The sequence below is a fragment of the Hesperophylax consimilis genome, chromosome 26 (genome assembly GCF_061612785.1).
Source record: "Hesperophylax consimilis isolate HC1 chromosome 26, BYU_Hcon_1.0, whole genome shotgun sequence".
Taxonomy (NCBI): Eukaryota; Metazoa; Arthropoda; class Insecta; order Trichoptera; family Limnephilidae; genus Hesperophylax; species Hesperophylax consimilis.
Window position 1 is genome coordinate 11,470,977 of NC_142861.1, and position 22,155 is coordinate 11,493,131.

General features: G+C 32.7%; 1 protein-coding gene across 6 annotated transcripts in view; it reads right to left on the reverse strand.

The window, feature by feature from the left end:
• Positions 1 to 22,155, reverse strand: part of Mmp1 (Matrix metalloproteinase 1) — an 81,218-nt gene that overhangs the window by 10,463 nt on the left and 48,600 nt on the right. For all 6 annotated transcript variants that reach the window (XR_016304895.1, XR_016304892.1, XR_016304894.1 and 3 more), the window contains exons 2-5: positions 9,852 to 9,978; positions 7,936 to 8,043; positions 4,344 to 4,515; positions 3,416 to 3,491 (exon numbers count right to left, since the gene is read on the reverse strand). Coding sequence is in view for 1 of the 6 variants with exons in the window: in XM_089647432.1 (XP_089503558.1) it covers positions 3,416 to 3,491; positions 4,344 to 4,515; positions 7,936 to 8,043; positions 9,852 to 9,978 (483 nt within the window). In the remaining 5 variants the exon portion in view is untranslated. The remainder of the gene's footprint in view (positions 1 to 3,415; positions 3,492 to 4,343; positions 4,516 to 7,935; positions 8,044 to 9,851; positions 9,979 to 22,155) is intronic.

Sequence of the window (22,155 nt, forward strand, 5' to 3'; positions counted from 1 at the left end):
GGTGACCAGATCTGAGCAGCCAGCCAATCTGTCACCTACGTTTTTGAATTACTAAAATTATCTTCAATTATTTCCAATATTTTTTGGCTACAATCTTTTTGGTGTGATGGCAAGTTCAATCTGTATATTTATTGTATATATAAGAAAATTTAAAAAAAAATCATGGTTTCAGGAATTTTTTACGAAAACTCTAAAATTGAAAAAAACGTTGATTATTTTTCTCTTATTCCGCTTCACTCTTAATACGCAATATTTCACTTTCAAATAAATGGATTTAGCTTTATTAATTCAAAACATGATTTATTATGTCGGGGGAGACGGAAAATACGCACTTTTAATTTTAATTTCGTTTATTAAGTCACTTACGCGATATGTCAATTAGTATGCGGCGCCCGCAGCCGACGGCGACTATGTTCATATCAAGAGTTGGATTATATTCATAGTATCGTATTAGAATTAAATCACAAACCAGTCTATACAAATTACAAACCTAGCGTAGCCCACACACTACTTGAAAACTGGGATATAATTCTAAAGGGGACGCGAGCAGGCGTTATTAAAGGTTCCCCAACATTTATAGTAACTTTTAGTAATAATATAACTAAATTCAAGTATAAATTCAAAGAAAACATTCCATATTTACCGTGAAGCGGAATTCGTAACCGGTAATTTTTGGATAGGGCCTGACACGCTTATTACGAATATTTTTTAGAAAAAAACTTTATATTCGCCTTAATTACTATAAAAGAACACTTTTTGCATTTCGGGCGGCGGAAAATTATGAATTTAAATTTTCAATTGCGTTAACCAAAATTCACTTCGCGAATCGATGCAGCGGCAATCAGCTGCCATTAGGTACGTCACTGTTATGTTGGTATCCCTGATACATTGATTTGTATCACAAACCATGTTACACAAACCTAGCGTAGCCGGTAAACTAGTTGAAAACTGGGATGTTTTTCTTGCCTTGACGCGAGCAGGCGTTATTAAGGGGCACTTTCCTTTGTATCACAAACCATATTGAAGATAGCAACGGTCGTATTTAGCTCTTGTTTGCATCAGTGATACCAACATAACAGTGCGTTCCTAATGGCGTCGCGTTGTCGCCACATCGATTCGCGAAGTGAATTTTGGTTTTATGCAATTGAAAATCAAAATGCATAATTTTCCGCCGCCCGAAATGCAAAAAGTGTTATTTTATAGTAATTAAGGCGAATATAAAGTTTTTTTCTAAAAATTATTCGTAATAAGCGTGTCAGGCCCTATCCAAAATTTACCTCGTAACCTTTACCAAACGTTGAAACACAGTTAAATAAAGTCAATGTATTACATAGTAAACCCGTTTGAAAAAATTCATTCGCGGATGACATTGAAGTGATTCGAAATAGGCCATTACCACATATTATAACAATGTTGTAGTGTATGCATGTGTAGTGCTAGGGATTGTGATATTCACCAATGTAAATACTGGAAATGCTGTACGTAAGAGTACTTCCTGCTATTATTTGGTATGAATTCTATACTGTATTGTACAAAAAAATACAATTATTTGTATAGCTAGATATTTACATAAATGTAGCAAAGTTATATTGATAGAAAAAGTCAAAACAGTTCGATAATGTTGCTAATTCGATAGTTTTACTAAAAAGAGTTTTGTATACCATGTTCAGATTGGAGTGAAAAAGCTACCAGTGTCTTTTTTAAATGACAACTACGTGGAGAATCTGAGGCTAAAACTGGCCAAATGCGTAATGTCAACAAAATTCGGCATTGATAGTTGGTATGTACGCCGAGAACTTTTTGTCTCAAATATGAAAGAGTCATTTCATCAGAATTTCCATTGTGATCAATTTGTGATGTGAAGATAATCGAACGATAAATTATATCATGGCTGCAGGCTTCCTAGATAGAGACCCCAATAATAATTCTCTGTAGACAGGAGATCATCACAATCCTACTTAAATACAGTCTATTTTAACAGGTTAAAATTTGTTGAATTTTGCAAATAAGGTCAACCAGAGGACCCTATAAAATTTAACACCATGATAAATAATAACTCACTAATTTATAGTAATAATATATAGATATACATTTGCAGATATTAAGTCTATTGTAGTTAAGTAACGTGTGATTTGCAACTAAAATTCGAGTTTGAAGTAGGTCGGTACGTGAACAGTTTGATTTTTGGAAGTTGGAATGAAAATTGACAAATTGTAACAATATTGTGTACACTTATATATTTTTCAAATATGTATTTTATGCTTTGAAAATCTCCACCCTGTGTTTGCATAATAAAAGTGATAATTATTGGTTATTACAGCTCACAGCCAATGGATAGTAATACCTACAAACAAAAAATCAACCCCGTAAAAATAAATTTTAAATATTTTTTTTTTATTTGAGTGCGGATTGTACCTTCCTTCCCATGGACTGGAGTAAACGGGGAGACCGGACAGGAACGACATTTATTTCGTATATTAACTGCTGTAATGTCTTCCGATTTTAGAGAAATGCGTACATGTCCGCGTGTGTGCACGCGATTGCCAGCAAAAGTTGATAGCATGCATTGTCATCGACAACGAGTCGGTTAATATCCACTCCCAAGATTTCAATTCATTTATTCCCGAAAACAAAAGTGAAATTCAAATACATGTATTTTACAAAAAATAGACAAAACAGAAAACAAGGGCTTGAAAATATCGCATATTTTACATGTAAAATCACATTTTATTAATTTACACACTGTAATTTTATAATCATTTGGATTTGACAACAGCAGTTTGCGTCAAAAATGTGTTGATCTGTGTAACCACATATTGGTAGTACATGAGAGATAGTTTTGAATGTGAATAAAAATTAATGATTCTACTTCCCAGCTAGGTTAGCACTGCAAATGTCACTATGGATTAATTTTCGCCCATACGTGTTGTTATTATTTGAGTATGTAAAACGAATTGAATACAAAAAATAATTTACAACATGAACTAAATGTCGCCACGTCAGGACTGATACAAAATCATTCATTTTCATTTTTGATGAAATTGTTACCTATTCAATGGTGTTTGTTCATATTTTCCAATTGATCAACAAGTGTTGAAATTTAGGCAAGGCTGCATAGACTCCCCCCATTGTCTTTTATTATTTCTGTTCTAATATGTAAGTGTTCGTTTGTTCAAAATCTTAAATCTTCCAAACAGATTCCTTTGAACTTTTGAAACAACGTTGCATTCGAATACGCGTGTGTTTTTATGTACCCATAATGTAAAGATGTCACCTGTGACAGGTAAAAACTTGCTTTATTGAAAAAAAAAACAGCGCCATCTATTGGACGTAAAAGCAACATGTGCTATTTTTTAAAAATAACAGCTAACAACAGCTAGCATGTAATATATGTATATGTTAGGAAGTAACTTACGGGGAAGTAGGCGTGGGCAAGGGTACCTCCTGGTCCATCGAATGGATCTCCATCTCCATGCTCTCCTTTCTCGAACCTGTTCAAAATAAACACATATTAATAAAACGATTTAAAAAACAGTGCAAAAAAAAAACTAGTATATTTTCAATCCTTTCCCCGCTAAAGATATTCGCGAATTGATGCAATATACGAGTAACTGGTAGTTCTGTGAACAGTTATAGATCTCGCTTCCAAAAAAGTTTGTGTTTTAAATTTTCACTGATTTAATAAATTAAAACCAAAATTTCCTCTGAAATCATGAGATTTGAAAAAAGTTACTTAAATACCTATATGTATTCTATGTAATATTTTAAAAATACATTTTTTTATTTCAATTTTCAAAAAACATGTCACTCATCTCAATGAGATTTGTTTTTCAAACTTCTTCCGGTAGGTAGGTACCATGATATTGAAAAAATGCTAATTGCAATCGAAATAAACACGATGATCTTAAATTTGAAAAAATAATCTTTTTCTGAACCATTAAAACGGACACCATCTTAAAACGGAAACGAAATGTAAAAACACATTTGCAGACATATTAAATGCAAAACGGTCGATTTAAAACACGATATCGCTAAGATGAATCAATAGTGTAGGTTAACTCAGTATTGTGGCAAATATAAAATAGAATTTGATTAATGGAAAACATGGAAAGGTTTGCAAAGTTGTAATTCGTTATTTTTTTATGAATTCTGGCTTAGATTTGCTATTGAATCTCAGAATTTCTAATACTGAACACAAGATTGTGGTGGCTGGTGTATGGGTCGTTAAATGGACCAACAGCTTTGTGATCCTGTAAAATTATTGGTATATATTCGTTTTTTATGGCACATTTACAATTTTAGATTTCGTAGTTTTGTTAGGAGTCTTCATTGATGTGACCTACCTGACTTCGATGTGAACGGCCTGGGATTGAGGTTTCTGCTTGAATGTCAAGTCGGTGTAACCGCTCCAAACATCGAAAGCCTTTGCCACTTCGATGTCAACGTCATCCTTGTTCAGGAGGCGAGGGTACTTGGTGATCTTGTAGGTGAGGTCCTTTACTCGCCACCTAGATCCTGAAGGAAGATAAAAATACAAACATTAATAAATATTTTCAATTTGGGTACCACCAATTGTACATTGGTACAATCAACAATCAACAATCAACACCTCTACTGGTCACCCCAAGTGGCAAGCTAAATTTGGTGATTTATTTAGCAGGTGTTCCCGGTTCGAGGAATGTTTCTTCAAGTCTTGACTAATTGTATGGTGGGCCGATACCCTATAACCTCTCCAACCGAACTCTCTAGAATTATCTCCTGGCGCCTCAGTGCCAGGGATGGATTCGTATATACGTCCGTCATTCTTGACCCCCAGAATCCTACCAATCAAGCATACCTTTTTTCTAGGTTCAATTCCTAGATGAATGATGTTTTAAATTTTCGCTTTTACTGTCTTCAATGATTAATTTTTTTTTTAAAGAAAGAAAAACATTTCCGGGTTACGAATAACCTGACAACATTTTGAAATCTCTTATTACCACCACAGTAAGCGAAAAATGTTGCTAGTGTTGTGATGGAGGACTTAGCCAGCCGAGGAATTGAACACACTACGTCTAGGTGAGTCCCAAGCACGATGTCAACTCAGCCACCGACCGGTCAATTATTACAAATAGAGGTTTTACTCATTAAGTTATTCCTGAAAAAACATTACAAAAATACCCTTTTCCTTCTGAGAACTTCACATTATTCTCTTCAAAATACAAAGAAGAATTACTTCTTTTCACATTAAAAATAAATTAAGTACCTACCTACAACTTGAAAACTAATCACATACGAAAATCATGACAATCGTGATTTAAGACGATGCCATACGTAGTAATGCAAAATCATGTGTTTTTGGTTTGAAAATTTTGTCGCCTAGAAATGTTTCAGATGCTTTAATTAAATACTGCGAGTAGAAAACATCTTGGCCTTTGAAATAATTGAGTAATTTTTAGATAAGTATTTTTATAAGCCAAGAAAAAAATAATGTATAAGGCCTATGAAAACTGCTTTAAAGTTCAAAATCTCCTACTTACGAACCTATTTTCGGTTATGATTTTATTGTATAATGTAGAAAATTAAGTTATTTATAAAATGATCGAAAAAAAATTAAATATTTATGCCTGAACATCCACAAAATAAAATAAAAGGCACTATTTGGCCATCTTTTTTTATTTCATAAATCAAAACAGGCGGATGGTGTTAAGCGGGAATTTAAACCTTATCGCCATCCACGTAAGGGTTGTTATTGATAGCGGCTTAATTTAAAATATTACACGACGCAGTGCATCGCCTTAATGACTAAGTATGCAAAGTTGGTGAGATTTATATCAGTGTACGGATGTTGACTTTCCTATAGACAAACACTTATCGAACAAAAGGTTCAATGAATTTATCTACGTTTTATCCAGGATAAACAACAAACACGTATATTATCTTGTATTTGTTTAATACATCCCAAGGTTTACCTTCAATTAACAAAGTAGATTATCCTACCTTTCACGCGAAACAAAATCGGAACTTAATGTTATTTGTTTTCAAACTGTCATAATAATCTGTGTAAACGTTAGGCCTGTTTTTTGTGGGTGTGCTTCCCATTAGTTATATTTGTTTTAATTGACGTTGGACGCATAAAAATGCACTTTCAAGTTGTGTGGATATAGACGAAAATTAAACAGAATTATCGCGCCCAAAGTTACGCCCTGTGACTTAGGCTCTACTTGGCAGCATTAACTTTAGTACCTATACCTTTTCTTTATTTATGTGGTTAGCCGATAAAGGATGAGTTTGTCAATGATATCGCGGGTTATGATGATATGTGAAATTTTAAATACTGATTTATAACTTTATGGCCTTTGTTGGTCACATTTTTTTAAATGTCGCGGTTTTCATTAGACAATGTATGGGGTTTTCCAATAAGAGGTGTTATTTTGAATAGCCCGCTATTTCGCTAGATGTTACTTTTGAAGCTGTCATTTTTCGACATTTGACAAGTAGAAACTAGGCCATTAATAAAAATGGAACATACGCGATACACGCGTCAACAACGCATTGAAATTATTAAAATTCACTTGAGTTAATCAAATGCAAATCATCTTGAGTGATGAGGCCCATTTCCAACTCGGTGGCTTCGTCAAAAAGCAAAATTGTCGCATCTGGGGCTCGGAAAACCCAAGAGTTATTGTTGAAAAGCCTCTCTGTTCTCAACGTATGACTATTTGGTGCGGTTTATGGTCCGGCGGAGTCATTGGACCTTAATTTTTCGAAAATGAGGCTGGAGCAACAGTTACGGTGAATGGATTGCGCTATCGAGAGACAATTAATGATTTTTTATGGGCGGAATTGGATAGTATTGATCTGGACAACGTTTACTTTTAACAAGACGGCGCTACGTGCCACACAAGCAACGAAACCATTGATCTTTTACGATTGAATATCAAAATAACACCTCTTATTGGAAAACCCTGTAGCTTACGGTTTGCTTAAATAAATATTTGGTTTATTTTTAATTTAAAAAAAAGGGTTTGGGTTTTAATATAATATAAAAAACTGCTTTGAATTGCTAAATTTACTATTAATAGTTATAAGTTTGTGGCAACGATTCTACGAAAGGCACAGAAACATCTAACATAGTAGGTACTAGCAATCTAACTTCGGCGAGTTTTAAAACGTACAGAACTTATAAACGATTTGAACACTTATTAGTTACTACCTACAAAAATATTAATAAAATAGATGCGCTTCCAAAGTATTACTTTTTTGCTTGTGAAATTTATCTCAATTTGAGTTCGCAAGGTCATCAAAAGGTATCCACCTTTCAACTTCAAGCACCTTTGCAGTTCACCGCGATGGATGTAGCTACAATTTTAAAGAACTAAATCTCAAGTATTTCATCAAGCTATATATGCTTCGCGGTTCACCACGATGAAGCCACAATTTCAGCGAACTACTTCACAATTTACTTCAATGTTGCCACAATTTCATTAAACTATCTTTAAATTACACTTACTGCGATATCTAGCCACATTTTGTACTATCTATACATGATTTATTGAACAACTATTACTTGAATGTACAACAATTCTCAACGACAACTAGTATTGTACCGCTAATATTATCTCTACTCGGCCTATTACGCTATGTATACACTCATTATTGTACTCCCGATCAGCTTACCTCAAAAATTGTTTACATGTAAAAGTCTTGCGTGAATAAATAAATATTTATCATAGTTCACTGCGACGTATCCACAATGTCAGCGAACTACATCACAAGGTATCTACAATTTCACCAAACTACTTCACAATTTACTTCAATGTTGCCACAATTTCATTAAACTATCTCTACATCACTGCGATATCTAGGCAAAAATTTATCACTTATACAATATTTATCACAGTTCACTGTAATTTAGCTACAATTTCATGAAACTGTACATCTGGAAGTGCTTACCTTGCAATGCATAACGTTTTGACCTCGAGTCGGAACCAAATCCAACTCTGTCTTTTACACCACATCTTGGCAGAGACATCAGCTCGGTTGTTTCAGGATCAAGTTCACCTGAAAGAAAAAAAAGAATAATTAATCACATTACCTAAAGCTTATAAAAGATATATTAGTAACAGGTGTTAGTCGCAATCAAGTAACTAATACCTAATTACTAATCAGGATTGAGGTTTGTCAAATGTAAATAATACGTAATTTAAGATTAGATAAATATTTGATAACAAAACAACCAAATATACATTGGATGAACCACAGAACGTCCGTCAAAACATCATAGTGAATCATGTGGTTTGAGGTGACGAATATTTAAAACGTAATAAGTGTCATTACTTTTTATGATAAAAATGGAATATTAAAAAAATAACGAGACACGCGCACTCACAAAAATTTAAAATTTTAATCAATTTCGACATGTTTAAAAAAAAAAAGTTTTTGGTCTAAGAATAATTTTATTCAGGTAAATAATAGTGGGTGATGTTTTTTTATTGAATCCTAGAATATCATTTAAGTTAGGCTTCTTAACGTTAATACTATGTTTATGAACTCTGGCATCATGAAATTAGTTCAGATTTTACCACCTGGTATTTCTGGTAGTTCTAGTTGCTCGCAACGTCAATTCAATATAAGTGTCAATTTTTTTCCAAAAAAATATATTTTGATAAAAAAAATATATTTTTGAGCAAAACCGGGAAGTAAGTTCGAGTAATCTATCAATTGTACTGTGCTAAAATTAACAAATTTCATAACAATATTCATCATTCTAAGAACACTGTCTGTCTCTATAATGCTTAGAAATTTTTTATTAGTTTCCGGATAAATAAGGTTGTATCAACGTTAATAACTGTATAAATAACAATGATATGATACATCACTTGTTAATCTACTATATTTAATTTTCAGTAAACATTGCTAGGCAAACATACATAATAATACATACATATATAAGAGCAATGGTAATTATTAAAATGTATTTTGTATGGTTTGCGTATTGGAAAAGTTGAATAACCTTAACACGAATAAAGTACAACAAATAGTAATTGGCAATGCAAAAACTGTACGGTTTACGAACGCGAACAGACCCGCTTGAATTTCTTTTGATTTTGTTTGCAACTAATTGACGTGACTGCAGAAAGGTTCAAAGCATTTACTTTTAAACTTTTAACAAACGAACTCATTCATGAATCATAACTTTGCGATCTGTTATACATTATTTTTAATGGAGGTTATCAATCTCGAAGATTTAAGACATGAATTTTAATGATTTGAATTTTTCAAATATTATGTATGTATCATTTTAAATTAATCTTCTGATTTTTTGTTTAAAGCAGTGTCAATGGTCAAAATAATACAATTACAATGCATTTTGATTAATTTAAATATAATTAGGTACATCTCGTTTAGTTTAGTGTAATTTATGGTTAAAAATAAATGCCATTTAACCGAAAACACTCGTATATTTATTACACAAGACAAATACGAAAAATCAGGAGTTGCATTTTAAAATTTTTAAATGTTTTTTTTTCTTCATGTAATGCACTTTATGGATGGTATTTGGTTAGCTTAAAAAAATTGTATAGTTTTTAGTTTTTCAAAATATTTATGTTCTGGAATTTAATTTTAAACTCTGCTGATTTGAGAAGCAATTTGTGCTAATCATTGGGTTATTTAATTTCTTTATTTTTGAAACAGAAAAGGTTATGTAAAAGTGATGGTTTGTACGCTTCAATGGATTCTATCTGAAATCACTTTCAGTATGAAGCCATTCATTTTAAGGGCTGTTCATGATTACTGGATTGATTCGTTGAAATATGATAATATTAGGTATGTAAGCTGAATGCACCGTATAAAAATGGAAAAATTACCAGTGGCGTTGATCCCTGCAAAACTCTGAAACTCGTAGATGGCTTTTGTCCAGGTGGCTTCATCGATGATTGGCCCACTGGTCTTGCTGGCTTGAGGGTTGAGGTATCCAAACTGCGATAGATATATCTGTAGACAAACAAAAATAAAAATTAGATATGGAAAACGGTTTAAGGAAAGGAAATAGTTAATTTGGCTGTTGAAGGAAGGACACACAAAGGCTGAACTGTTGAATACAAGAAAACAACGTTGTAATTAAGGACATTAACATGCTTGGCACAAGGACATGCAATGAAATCATATTACCAAAAAAGAACAGAGCCAATACACAAAACACTTTATTCTTCAAAGGAATGAAATATTATTTAGTTATTTATTATACGCCCATAAGAGCTTTTACAAACATGAACATAACAATTCAGTGAAATAGTAATCAATATTAAAATTTGCATTTAAAATTATACAGAACCAATACAGAAGAATGGTATTATGCTAAACTTAATTGTTATTATAGCCTTCTTGTTACTATATTCCGTGCAGTTGAACAAATCTACAATTTCTGAGAAAATATTGCCAACTTCATGCAATCTAGGTACAAGCGAGTATCTAAATGACTCAGTTTTTATATTTTTATTGCAATCAAAAAGAGTTTTGGATAGACTAGTTTTTATAGGTATATGGAAGGTAAATAATGTAATAAAGGTAAATAATGTTATGTATAATGAACTATTGGAAACTGTTAAAATTACATCAATTAATAAATTTGAAAAAGATTATCATTAGTGATTAAAAAATATATAAATCGCAACTAGACTGCCATTATGGGGCTGACAAATTACGCTATTACACATCGTGGCTTAGCCTACTTCAGCATATCGCTCGTCATAAAACCGCAAAGCAAAATATGGCGAGCGATATGCTGGAATTGAGCCTCGATTCTCGGTGAAGTCAATCTACTCGAACAACGAGTGGGTCGAACCACTCGTTGTTCGAGTGGAATGACTTTTGACGTTTGACTTATGTAATTATGTACCCTCGATGAGACTCAAGAATAAGAACGACGTCTTTGGAGAATCGATACCATAGAGTGATCTGTCACAGGCTTGATAAAAAATGTCGTTTCTCCTGTCTGTGCACCAATTGTCATGGGATTACTAGCTATTCGGTGCACCTTTTAATGAAATATCAGTATTACAAAGGCTGGGTTACGTCAGGATTTATCACGTGTACCAGACGATGATGTGTCTGCGATCAACGTGATGATAAAATGACGACAAAATGCAGCAAAAACTCGTCATTCGATTAATTTAATTATCTAATTATTCCTTCAATTGGTCAATTGAAGATATTAATGACACCAACATTGTGCAAATGATAGCCTATGCTTTAGAGAAATACGAGTATATGCAAGAAACTGTCATGTTTCAGATGTTCTTGTCCCATGCATAAATAAATACATTATCAAAGAATCTGTCGCACCCAAAATGAAATCATATGGCTGCAAAAAAACTTGAATTACATGCTGCTAACGGGAGTGTATCGTGGATTTACTGTGCACGGATCGTAAATACAAGTATACCGACTAATAACTAAGTAACGAGTACGGCAGAACACGTCTTCATACTAATATTGATATTGATACTGACATACTTACTATATTATGGCATTCCATCGTGATATCTATTAGAAAAAGATCACGTATTCTCGATATATTCTGAATGACTAATATTTTATCAAAAAGTTTGCATACTGTCACTTTATTAACGGGATAATTTTGTTTTTATTCTATGTATGTATGTTTTTCTAATGTATTTTATTTATTTAGTTGATCTCCGTCTATCGTAAGAACGAAATGTTTATTAACGAAAATTATATCAAATCGAATTTACAAAATCTTATCAAATCTGGCATCCGGTAGTATAAAAGTATTTGAAGATATAAAAATATTAAAGGTAGTGTTTTTTTCTTTGAATAACCTTTACTTGTGTGTATGTTTGATTATGATAATGAATGCTTTGTAAAATCATTAAAAAATTGGTCATTTTTGTTAATATTTGTGTTTTGGTATCCGGAGGCATTAAAATATCTGATGATTTAAGAATTAGCTGGCGCCTGTATCTCTGATGGATCATCGATCAGTCATCACCAACTTATTGTGATTCATATCCGCTACATCCAGATTCCTCATGCTCTTCAGCATCTGCTCTAATACGTGGTATGATGCTACATCCTTATCTTCCCATTCTTTATTATCAATAGCCAACATGCGGAGTGAATCATATATTAAGAAAAAGGTTTAAGAAAAGAAAAAAGAGTCATTAGTTTGCTGACTTGCTTTGTACAAGAAAAGAAAGAAAACAGTGTCAAAAACGCTCTCTGCAAAGATCATTAACAGTGTATGGTTTTTTATTTATTTGGTTGACAACACTGAAAGCATTTCTCAGAAAATTATGAATATATCTAGACAGGATTTTCATTCATCATAATCGATCAATATTTATTTTATGACGTGATTCGCTTTAGAAAACGTGATAAAAAACCAAAATTTTGTTTTATTAATGGTTATAGAGCACTGTGAAGCTTATGGCGCAGACTACACCTATCCCCTAACCCATGGTTTCCTGGATGGAGTCCCCCATGATGGCCCTCTGGAGACGGGAAACGGCCAAATATCCCCCATAAAAGGCTTCTTGCACACATGTTTGTGTTTAATGTATTGCACTACTTTTCTGTTTGTATTCTATGTATGTATGTTTTTATTATTTCGGGCCATTAATCATTGCTTATTTTAATTTGTTTATCAGTTTAAATTAATTGTGATGTCAATGATATTGAATATAATATTGTTTTAGTGATATTTTTAAGATATCTAAAATAAATAGTCGAGGGAATCTTTTCTATCGACGTTCCTAGCGGTAGTTGCAACGCATTTTCAAAAGAAATGCAGATAATTTTGATGTAACCAGTAACCACGTCAAACCTAATAATTAAATTGGTCACACTAGGCAATATGTTTTAATTAATATTATGCTATGTAGGAACATAAATAATATATATTTTTTTAATTAATCAATTATCATTATAACGTTGCGTGATAATAGTACTCGGTTTCTTTGATCAATGCAAAAAATCCACGTGTTTCCTTTTACTCCTACTAAGAACAGGTTTGTTTACGGAAATTCAAATGTAAAATTGTCATCAAATGGCCAACAGTTGAAAGATCCTCGTTAAATGCCTATTCTAAATCCGTTTTAACTCTTAAACAAATTGTGCTCAAAAGAAGAGGACAACTGCTTCTCAGCTTATTAAAATTTGAAAGAGAACCGAAACGCACCTGAAATTGGCGTTTATCGGGGACCGTTAAAATGTAAAAAGAAAACAAAATGGCACTGAGTGGCCATTTGATGATAATGTTACATTTAAATTTCTGTTAAACCACTGGCCGTAACTATTTTAAAATTACACCGCTTACGATGGATTACCTACACATAAAGTAAGTAGGTATTATTATGACTACATACATAGACAAAGGTTTAATGCCTGCAAATCCGACATCTGTATGTAATAATGCAATAATGCATTTCCTTTGGCCATTCACTCTACAGCCCTATTCTAGTTAAATGAGAAAACTTTTCGACATAAAATTTTTGTACCTTCCTAGATCAACGAAACTGTTTTTAAATAGCAAGGACATTTCCATCTTGAGCAATGAAGCTTTGAAATATAAAAAAAAAAAAACTGTTGAAAAAATATTATATTGTTTGTTCAAATATGTCATTATTGTTGAATAAGAAAAAAAGGATTGCTGAAGTTCATAAAAACGGACGGGTTGTTGACAAAATTTGAAGAAATCGAGTTCTGTTATCAAAATCTAATAATCAATCTTCAAAAGTCCCAATCAAGTTCTGTTATTATACACAACTTTGAAATTTGATGAATATTTCAAATTCGGTGAAACACCCGTCCTAAGGATAGGTTGTTAATAGAATTTGAATAATTCATCAGATTTCAACGTTCATTTTCGGCTTCTGTGAAAGTCTTATTCAAGTTCTGTCATTGTATCATTTAAGGCCAGATACTTGACAAAACTGAAATAATAACAAAACTTGAAAAGAAAATTTCACAGAACTTGAAAGGAACTTTCACAGAATTTGAAAATTAAGTTTTAAATTTGAAGAATTGTTCAAAATCTCAGATTTTTTATACTTGGTATCAATTCTTCTTTAACCGGTATATCCAATGTTGTAAGATGGCAAATCTCAATTAACAGGGATTTCACTGTACAATTTAATGATAAAGGCTTATTGCAGGGTGTGCAAACAGTACCAACTGTGTAAATAAACAATGTGTGTTTTGTTCAGTAAAGTTTTGGATAATTTACGAGCATGTTTACTTTTTATTAGAACCGTTTGAATCCGGCAGATGCATCTGTCGTATTTTTACAGCATTTAATGACAGTTTTATCGACATTTTTTTATCATGCAGACTGCAAATGTACACTAATAATATAATGTTTGAATGCAATGCATGACTACAGAAAATGATTCTTAAAAAAACTCTACAGTTTTAGTAGCTTTCATTAAACTTTTAACTGCATAAAATGAAAAATCTCCAAAATAAGTTAAAATCTCTTTCTTTGTATCACTAATAACATTAAAACCTTGAAATGTGCACATTTTTCTGTCTGCAATTATTCCATCAAAGCAACTAATTTCATAATGTAATATTATTTCAATCGTGCGCTATGGAGCTTTGAAGTACACTGTGATAAAATAAGATTTGTTTCCACACTATCGTTTGTTCTATATTTTTAATGGTTACGAGTTTTGAGACCCAAGCGAAACCGGGAAGCAAAGCTAGAATTTTTCATATCAGCAGAAACAGTTGTAATAATTTTTGTTGGAAATCACTGAATTTTTTTTACTACACAGATTTGAATGGAAACTAATGTCAAAAAATTGAGGTTCTATTCCATTAAGCACGCGTTCTGTCTCTCTTAAACTTGCATGACGTTGTATATAGCCGTCCCAATTTCATAATGAAGATGAATCACAGTAAAAATTGATAATTAGTGTGAAATTTCTGCATATGAAAGATTGATCAATTTTTTGATCACGAAATACGTCCACATCTCATGTTCTTCTATATTCTATATTTGAAATCCATTGTTACGGAAATCAATAAAATATACGTGGTATGCTTATGTAATAAGGCAAAGAAAACATGTTAATTAAATTAAACTGACCCTTCCATACAACAATAAAAAAATAACAATCTTATCACGTTTGGATCAAATCGTTTCCGCAATTGATCCCCGGCCATGTTTACTGATCGATCAAATCTGTGACGTATTTATTTCCGGTTCATTAAGGCGTATGTAACCTCTGACGGGTTCAGGAAACCGAGAAGGCGGTACTGGATAGGCAGATACTAGGCAAGGCTGCGCACCGTCATTACACCTGTACTTAGTCTCATTAGGATGCGCAGAGCGACTTCGCTGTACTGCGCATACTGTGTTTTAAGTAGACTTAAATTAAACATAGTACCGGATTAAGATTTAATAAAATACATTGACTGTAATATTCGAAAAATAAATAAATAGTCGAATAACCCGACAATTTTTGTAAATCTCCCACACGGAGAAAACTTACTGATATGAAATATTGTTAATTTTTAAGTCTTGACAAATTATTTGTATTCCCGTTAAAAACGGGACTGGAGGCCTATAACGAATGAATTGACTAATTTCATAACAAACTCAGTAAAGGACAAATATGTTATAAGAAAGTTGGAATTCTTTCGCATCTCGTCAATATATTTATTCGGTAAAGGCCACCTACGTGAACACATGTTTAAAAATATTTTGATAAAACCACCACAGTAAGCAGAATATGTTGCTTGTGTCGTGATGGAGGACTTAGCAAGCAGAGGAATTGAACTCACGACGCATGGGTGGGACTCAGACGTCAAGCCAAATCAGCCACTGAAGGATCCTTATTCTTAGTGTGTCGTATATCACTACAAATCAGGCAATAAGCATAAAAATTGCTTGAAAACCGGACTCCAAAAATGGACGATTTAGCCATTAATTTTGCGAATAATCTTATAAAAAACAAGAAAAAAATTTATCATATATTGTCACAAATAATCTTAGCCAAAAAAAGTAATATTTTTTAAGTTGTTTCTTATTTGCTTTAATATATTTTTTTAATATAATATAAATTACAAACAATACAAAACAAAATGAACCTTTGTCTGTCCAACTGGGAAGGATTCCCGTTTCAGGACAGCCAAATTGTGTATTTAGTACATAATATTTTTACAATGGAATGGCGATGCTGTCAAAACAAATTTTGAGAACATTGTTGATTGCATTCGAAGTGACAGGATGGTTTCTTTATCCTTAAAAGAATCGCAATGATGTAATTTATTACCATGGTCAATTTGGATAACATTGGTAATTGCATTCAGAACAGATTCAAAACGATTTTCCATTTGCACAATGCCATATAAACCTAACATAATCTTATCTTACACAGCTGTTTTTTTTAGGATTAGGTTAGGTTATGGCGAAGTTATCCGTTAAATCACAATTTTCAATACAAAAAAAATTATTTAAATAAATTGAAGATTTTCCTAGAGTTTTGCTTGAGTAGAATTATAATAAAATTGTGGGTTACGTTACAAAAAATACTAGCGTAACTGTTAATTAATTTATTTTAAATTAAAAAAAATACTACTATTTTTTGGCAAAGATTATTTGTGACAATATATAAAAAAAAAAAAAAAAAATCTAAAAATATTCGTTATTTTAATTTTAATATATAAGGTATCCTTAAAACGCCATCATTAATCAATACTTAAGATTTGCTACAGAAAAGAAAAGTTAAAAGAGTATCAAAATTAAAGCTCCTAAGTGTTTGAAAAATTCCTTTATAATGAGCCCCAATAAAACAATAAAAATAAAGCACGAATGATGGATTAATACATTGACCCTACACGGTAATGGTAATGTATTCACATGGGTCCTATTAGCTCCGAAACCTTAGGGGCGGTCCCGGTTATTATAATCAACTTGTTTTGGTCCCTTTATAAGGATCACTAACCTCGCCTTATGCATGTTCATGTCCAACGTCAATAATATATGTTTTGTGAAGGCGAATCATAAGTCAAATGTTAAATTGGATGTAAATTATCGATCACGAAAGGGCAAAGGAAATTTTACGAGATGAAAAAAGAACTGGTTCTAAAGAAAGCTATGGTAGGAGTTATTTATTTTTTAACATCCCGAAGTCAGTAGGACTATAGCATCCCGATTCGAGGGATGTTGTTGAGGATGTGAAATGAGTTAGGAAGGTGACGTAGATCTGTGAGATATGTACCTAATTATTCAGATCCGGACACTAAACATAATGGCCATTTCAAGCCTTATGATAACACCGATAAGAAATAAACTTCATCACGAAAATTAAATGTTTTTTTTAATAATTTTAATAGTATACTAAAATGGGGTGATTTTGTCAACCGTCAACTTTGAAACTAAATAATTTTTTTATAAAAATATTGTGATGGAAAATTTTGTCATATTTATTGCACATGTTTATCGAAACATTATGTATAAAAAAATCGTATATTGGGTGAGTTAAAAAATAAGATAGTGATCAAAGTCACCTTTTGAAGTGGGCGAATTTGTTATATCGTTTTTATAAGCTTATTACAATGATACGCTAATCCCAAAAAAAAAAAAATATGTAATCAAGTATATACTGGAATACTTTACAAAATCTATCACATAAATCATAATTGTTGGGGAGTTATTGAGGAGTATTGAAATGTAATTATATTTCTCTCTGTCTGAAAATATTGGTAAAATTGTCTGAAAGTAGTGGATAATAGTGGAAATGAGAACTATGCAGATATCATATTACGGTATATCTCTCTGTACAATTATCTTGGTACTAAATGTAGTATTTATCTAAATTCTCCTTCATAAGCGTTTTGGCATCCAGCTTTGATCAAAAGTCTCTCTCAAAGTCTACAAATTATCCAATTTTCCTGCACTTCTCTTGAGTTCGTCAACCTATATCTATTCATCAAATGAATCATCCGCGATGTATCTCTACTTCTCTTCTCCAACCAATGACTCCGATGATAATGGTTATCTGTCTAACTTTCCTTTTTATCAGTGCAGTATTTTTGCGACCATTGAAACATTACATCAGTACTTATGATAATTTGATATATCTGTCTAGTTGGATGATTGTGGTTTTGTTTCCCAGTTTGCACCTGTCGGATCGCCTTAAAGCAGTAACGTGATCAAGGTAAGGTATTGCTCCCATGTTCGATTCGGCGATTGCCATTCTCGGAAGATGGCCGAATAATTTAATGATATGCACACAGACTGCTGCAATGTCGCCGCAGGAACTAATGCCGGGGCTCTTTTCGGAATAGAAGCGAATGAGGTTTTCCTCATGATTCATGATGGGATAAACAGTTGACACATTGAAAATAAAAACATTCGGCACATAAATTGTTTATGGTTGAAACATTGGATAAGAAAGGTTATTCCATCGAGGTTTGGTTAAATTGTGTTTTGATTGGTCGGATAAAAGATGCCAACGAATGTATTGTATTTTATGACCAACATTGATATCTGTGTTAAAATTGTTAGGGTAAACCATGTACGCTAGTTTATTCCTATTATTAAAAAAAATCAAAATCCAGGTGGACAAAACACGAAATATTTCACTTGCGGAGCTTTTTCTGTTGTTCTTTAGAGTAAAGAACGCAACTCACGAATGTTTGATAAAATTTATTTATTTGTTTATGGTAGGACATATTCACGTACATTTACAGTACAAGATACCTTATTTTGACATTTAGGAAGATAATTCTTAGGAATATAACCTACCAGGTAAGTATGGTACTGTATATTATTTCCATATATAGTTAGTTATAACAAATATCATTGTAGAAATGTATTATATCGGGTTTTCCAAAAATCAAATAAGAGGTGTTATTTTGAATAGCCCGCTATTTCGGTAGATGTTACATTTGAAGCTGTCATTTTTTGACATTTGACAAGTAGAAACTACGCCATTAATAAAAATGGAACGATACACGCTTCAACAACGCATTGAAATTATTAAAATTCACTTGAGTGAATCAAATGCAAATCATCTTGAGTGATGAGGCCCATTTCCACCTCGGTGGCTTCGTCAACAAGCAAAATTGTCGCATCTGGGGCTCGGAAAACCCAAGAGTTATGGTTGAAAAGCGTCTCTATCCTCAAATTGTGACTGTTTGGTGCGGTTTATGGTCCGGCGGAGTCATTGGACCTTACTTTTTCCAAAATGAGGCTGGAGCAACAGTTACGGTGAATGGATTGCGCTATCGAGAGATGATTAATGATTTTTTATGGCCGGAATTGGATGGTATTGATCTGGACAACGTTTACTTTCAACAAGACGGTGCTACGTGCCACAAAAGCAACGAAACTATTGATCTTTTACGATTGAATATCAAAATAACACCTCTTATTGGAAAACCCTGCATATTTGTACAGCGCCCTTGAGGTGATTTCGAACAAAAACGGCGCTATACAAATCATCCAAATATTATTTATTAAATATTTATATATGTAGAAATTTCATTCCTATGGTATGTTATGCTGTGCCAGAACATCTGTTCTGCCATGTGGTAAGTAACTAGCCGTAGTTGACAAGTCATGGGGTCAACTACGGCTAGTTAAAAAATTAAATTGAATTGGAGAGTGGAATGAATGTGACGAGAATTTGCTTGCCCAGGAGCCAGGTAGTATATCGCTACGCCTCTGTTTGTATGTTTTGTTTGCTAGATGTCTTATTTTGTTATGTTCACAAACAAAACTAAAAACCTTCGTTTTCTTTGCGGGAAAGTTTCAATTTCTACAAACTTTACTAGATCTATTTGCAGATGCATATCAATTATTTTCATAGTCAATCAGAGAGATGCGTCGTAGTAACACGTTGAAACGATGCCTGTAAACATCATCAGTATTAATTAAGTCAATAAAAATAATATGGTAATTAGTTTAGTGATTTATTGGTACCGGAGAGTATCACACTGCGTGGGTTGAGACCCACCTGTGCAGGTCCAGTACACATCTCTAGTGATCTACTAATAATTGTAGTATATCACACGTGTAAGTTGACAAGTTGAAACTGGTACGTAGCAGATTAGGTATTCGAGAAATATAGTATAATGCAGGTAATAATGGAGAATTATTAATCACACAATAAGAAAACAGGCTGCATGATGGCATTAATGAATTGCATTGGTAATCGTTATTGTGTTAAGTTCGTTGGACTTTAACATAAATGATATCTTTTATGCTTCTATAAAGGAATTACAGATAGTCAACACGTGATTAATCTAAGATATACAAGACGTAATTAATATCAAGCCAAAGACACTATTACTAATATCCGATCGTATTTTAATATTTGTTTATGAAACATTCACTCTGTGGTTTGACATTACATAAAAAAAACACATTTTTGTGCTGTGAGTAAAAATCTATTTTTGCAGGGTAAAATAGCATCATATTTTAATAACCTTTTATTTTATTTGAATATTTCGGTACATCTCAATTTAGTCTGGAATAGTCTCACTGTCTTCGGTGAGGTTAACAAATCTTAATTTCGGGAAACATACGTAATTCGGTCGTACATGCTCGAAAAGGCAAATAAAATTGGCGCACTAACTAAAAAATACGATAAATGATTTGTATTATTTTTTTTTGTTTAATTGCACAAGAGTCCCAACTTCTCCCGACCGTCTGGAGCTAATGAGACCATGGCATTCCCAATTGGTATGTAGTGAGGCTGAAGGTAGAGGGGAAGGGAAGGAAATGAGAAGCAGACGGTGAAACTTAATCTATGTCAGCATTATTTATGAATGTACAAGAATCAACATCATATAGGTATAGAATCGTGCGTTGATATCATCGGGTCGATGATGTTAAGCAATAATTAATGACTGTTAAACAATAAATAAATAAAATAATAATACTGACTAATAATTGTTATGAATTGACGATTATTTTACACGCCATTAAAACAGGATTTAAGAGCACGTTGTTCAAAGCGCAGATAATGTAGATCACATATGTAATATTATAACGTTGTTATGTTCTGAAGAAGGTCAATTGTATCGATTTCGACACGTGGAGTCTCTTAACAATGCGTATTATAGGTAATTACTGATTTGTATCGAAGTAAAAATCCTCTCGTGGCAGTCTTAGAACACTAAGTACTCAATCTACATTATTATTAATAATTATAATAATTTATTCCAGAATGTATGCAGGGGAAGCGCAATGCTATATATTCCATATCTCGAAAAAGTAATCAGACAAATAATAAGAAAAATAAATTGTGTAATAATTTAATAATCGTGTCCCGGAAAGACAAGGGTCCTGGGTTCGAGTCCTAGATGTGACCGTATCCTTTTCTGATTTTTCTGTTTCAGATTTTCGTTTAGAAATCGCTAATATTGTCTTCAATAATTAAAAATAAATTGGACAAAATAACGAAGAAAAGAATAAAAATAAATTTTAATAATCGGAAAGAAGTGCAAAATTTTAAGCACAATGACGTATATAAGCAGCCGATTATGGAGGATATTTGATCATCTCCCGTCACCAGAGGACCATCAGGGGGGACTCCATCCAGGCAACCATGGCAGTGATGTATCTGCGCCATAAGCATCCCATGTGATGGCGGAGAAGTTCTCTGAAAGAGTTCACTCGTCCAATATCTTGGATATCGTTAGGTGGACTAGTTGGCGATAAGTATTATTGTAAAGGACTTTTAGTTTATGCCATCGGGATGCAGTATAATCTACCCACAGTTCTGATGTGTACAATGTAATAAAACAGATCTTAAATGACCCATGAACACATTAAAACAGCACTCACATAAAATTGAGCATCAAAAGCATCATATAATTCCGTACATATCACAAAAGCGGCCATAAAGAAATGCCAGATGAAAGGACACCGAAATTAATGAACGAATGGGTTCTCCATAGGAAGCGAAACAGACGAAAACCGTGTAAATTGCAACAAAACCACCTAGGTTAGGGAATGGAGGTATATTTGATTTAAATAAATTAATTAATTTTAAGGCGAAACTATCCGTGAAATTACTATCTTCGATTAATTTTTACTACGAATCGCTTTATATTACGAATATCAAAAAATATGCATTGGATAAATTGAAGTTCTTGCTTCCGTTTGGCTTTAGTAGAATTAAAATAAAATTG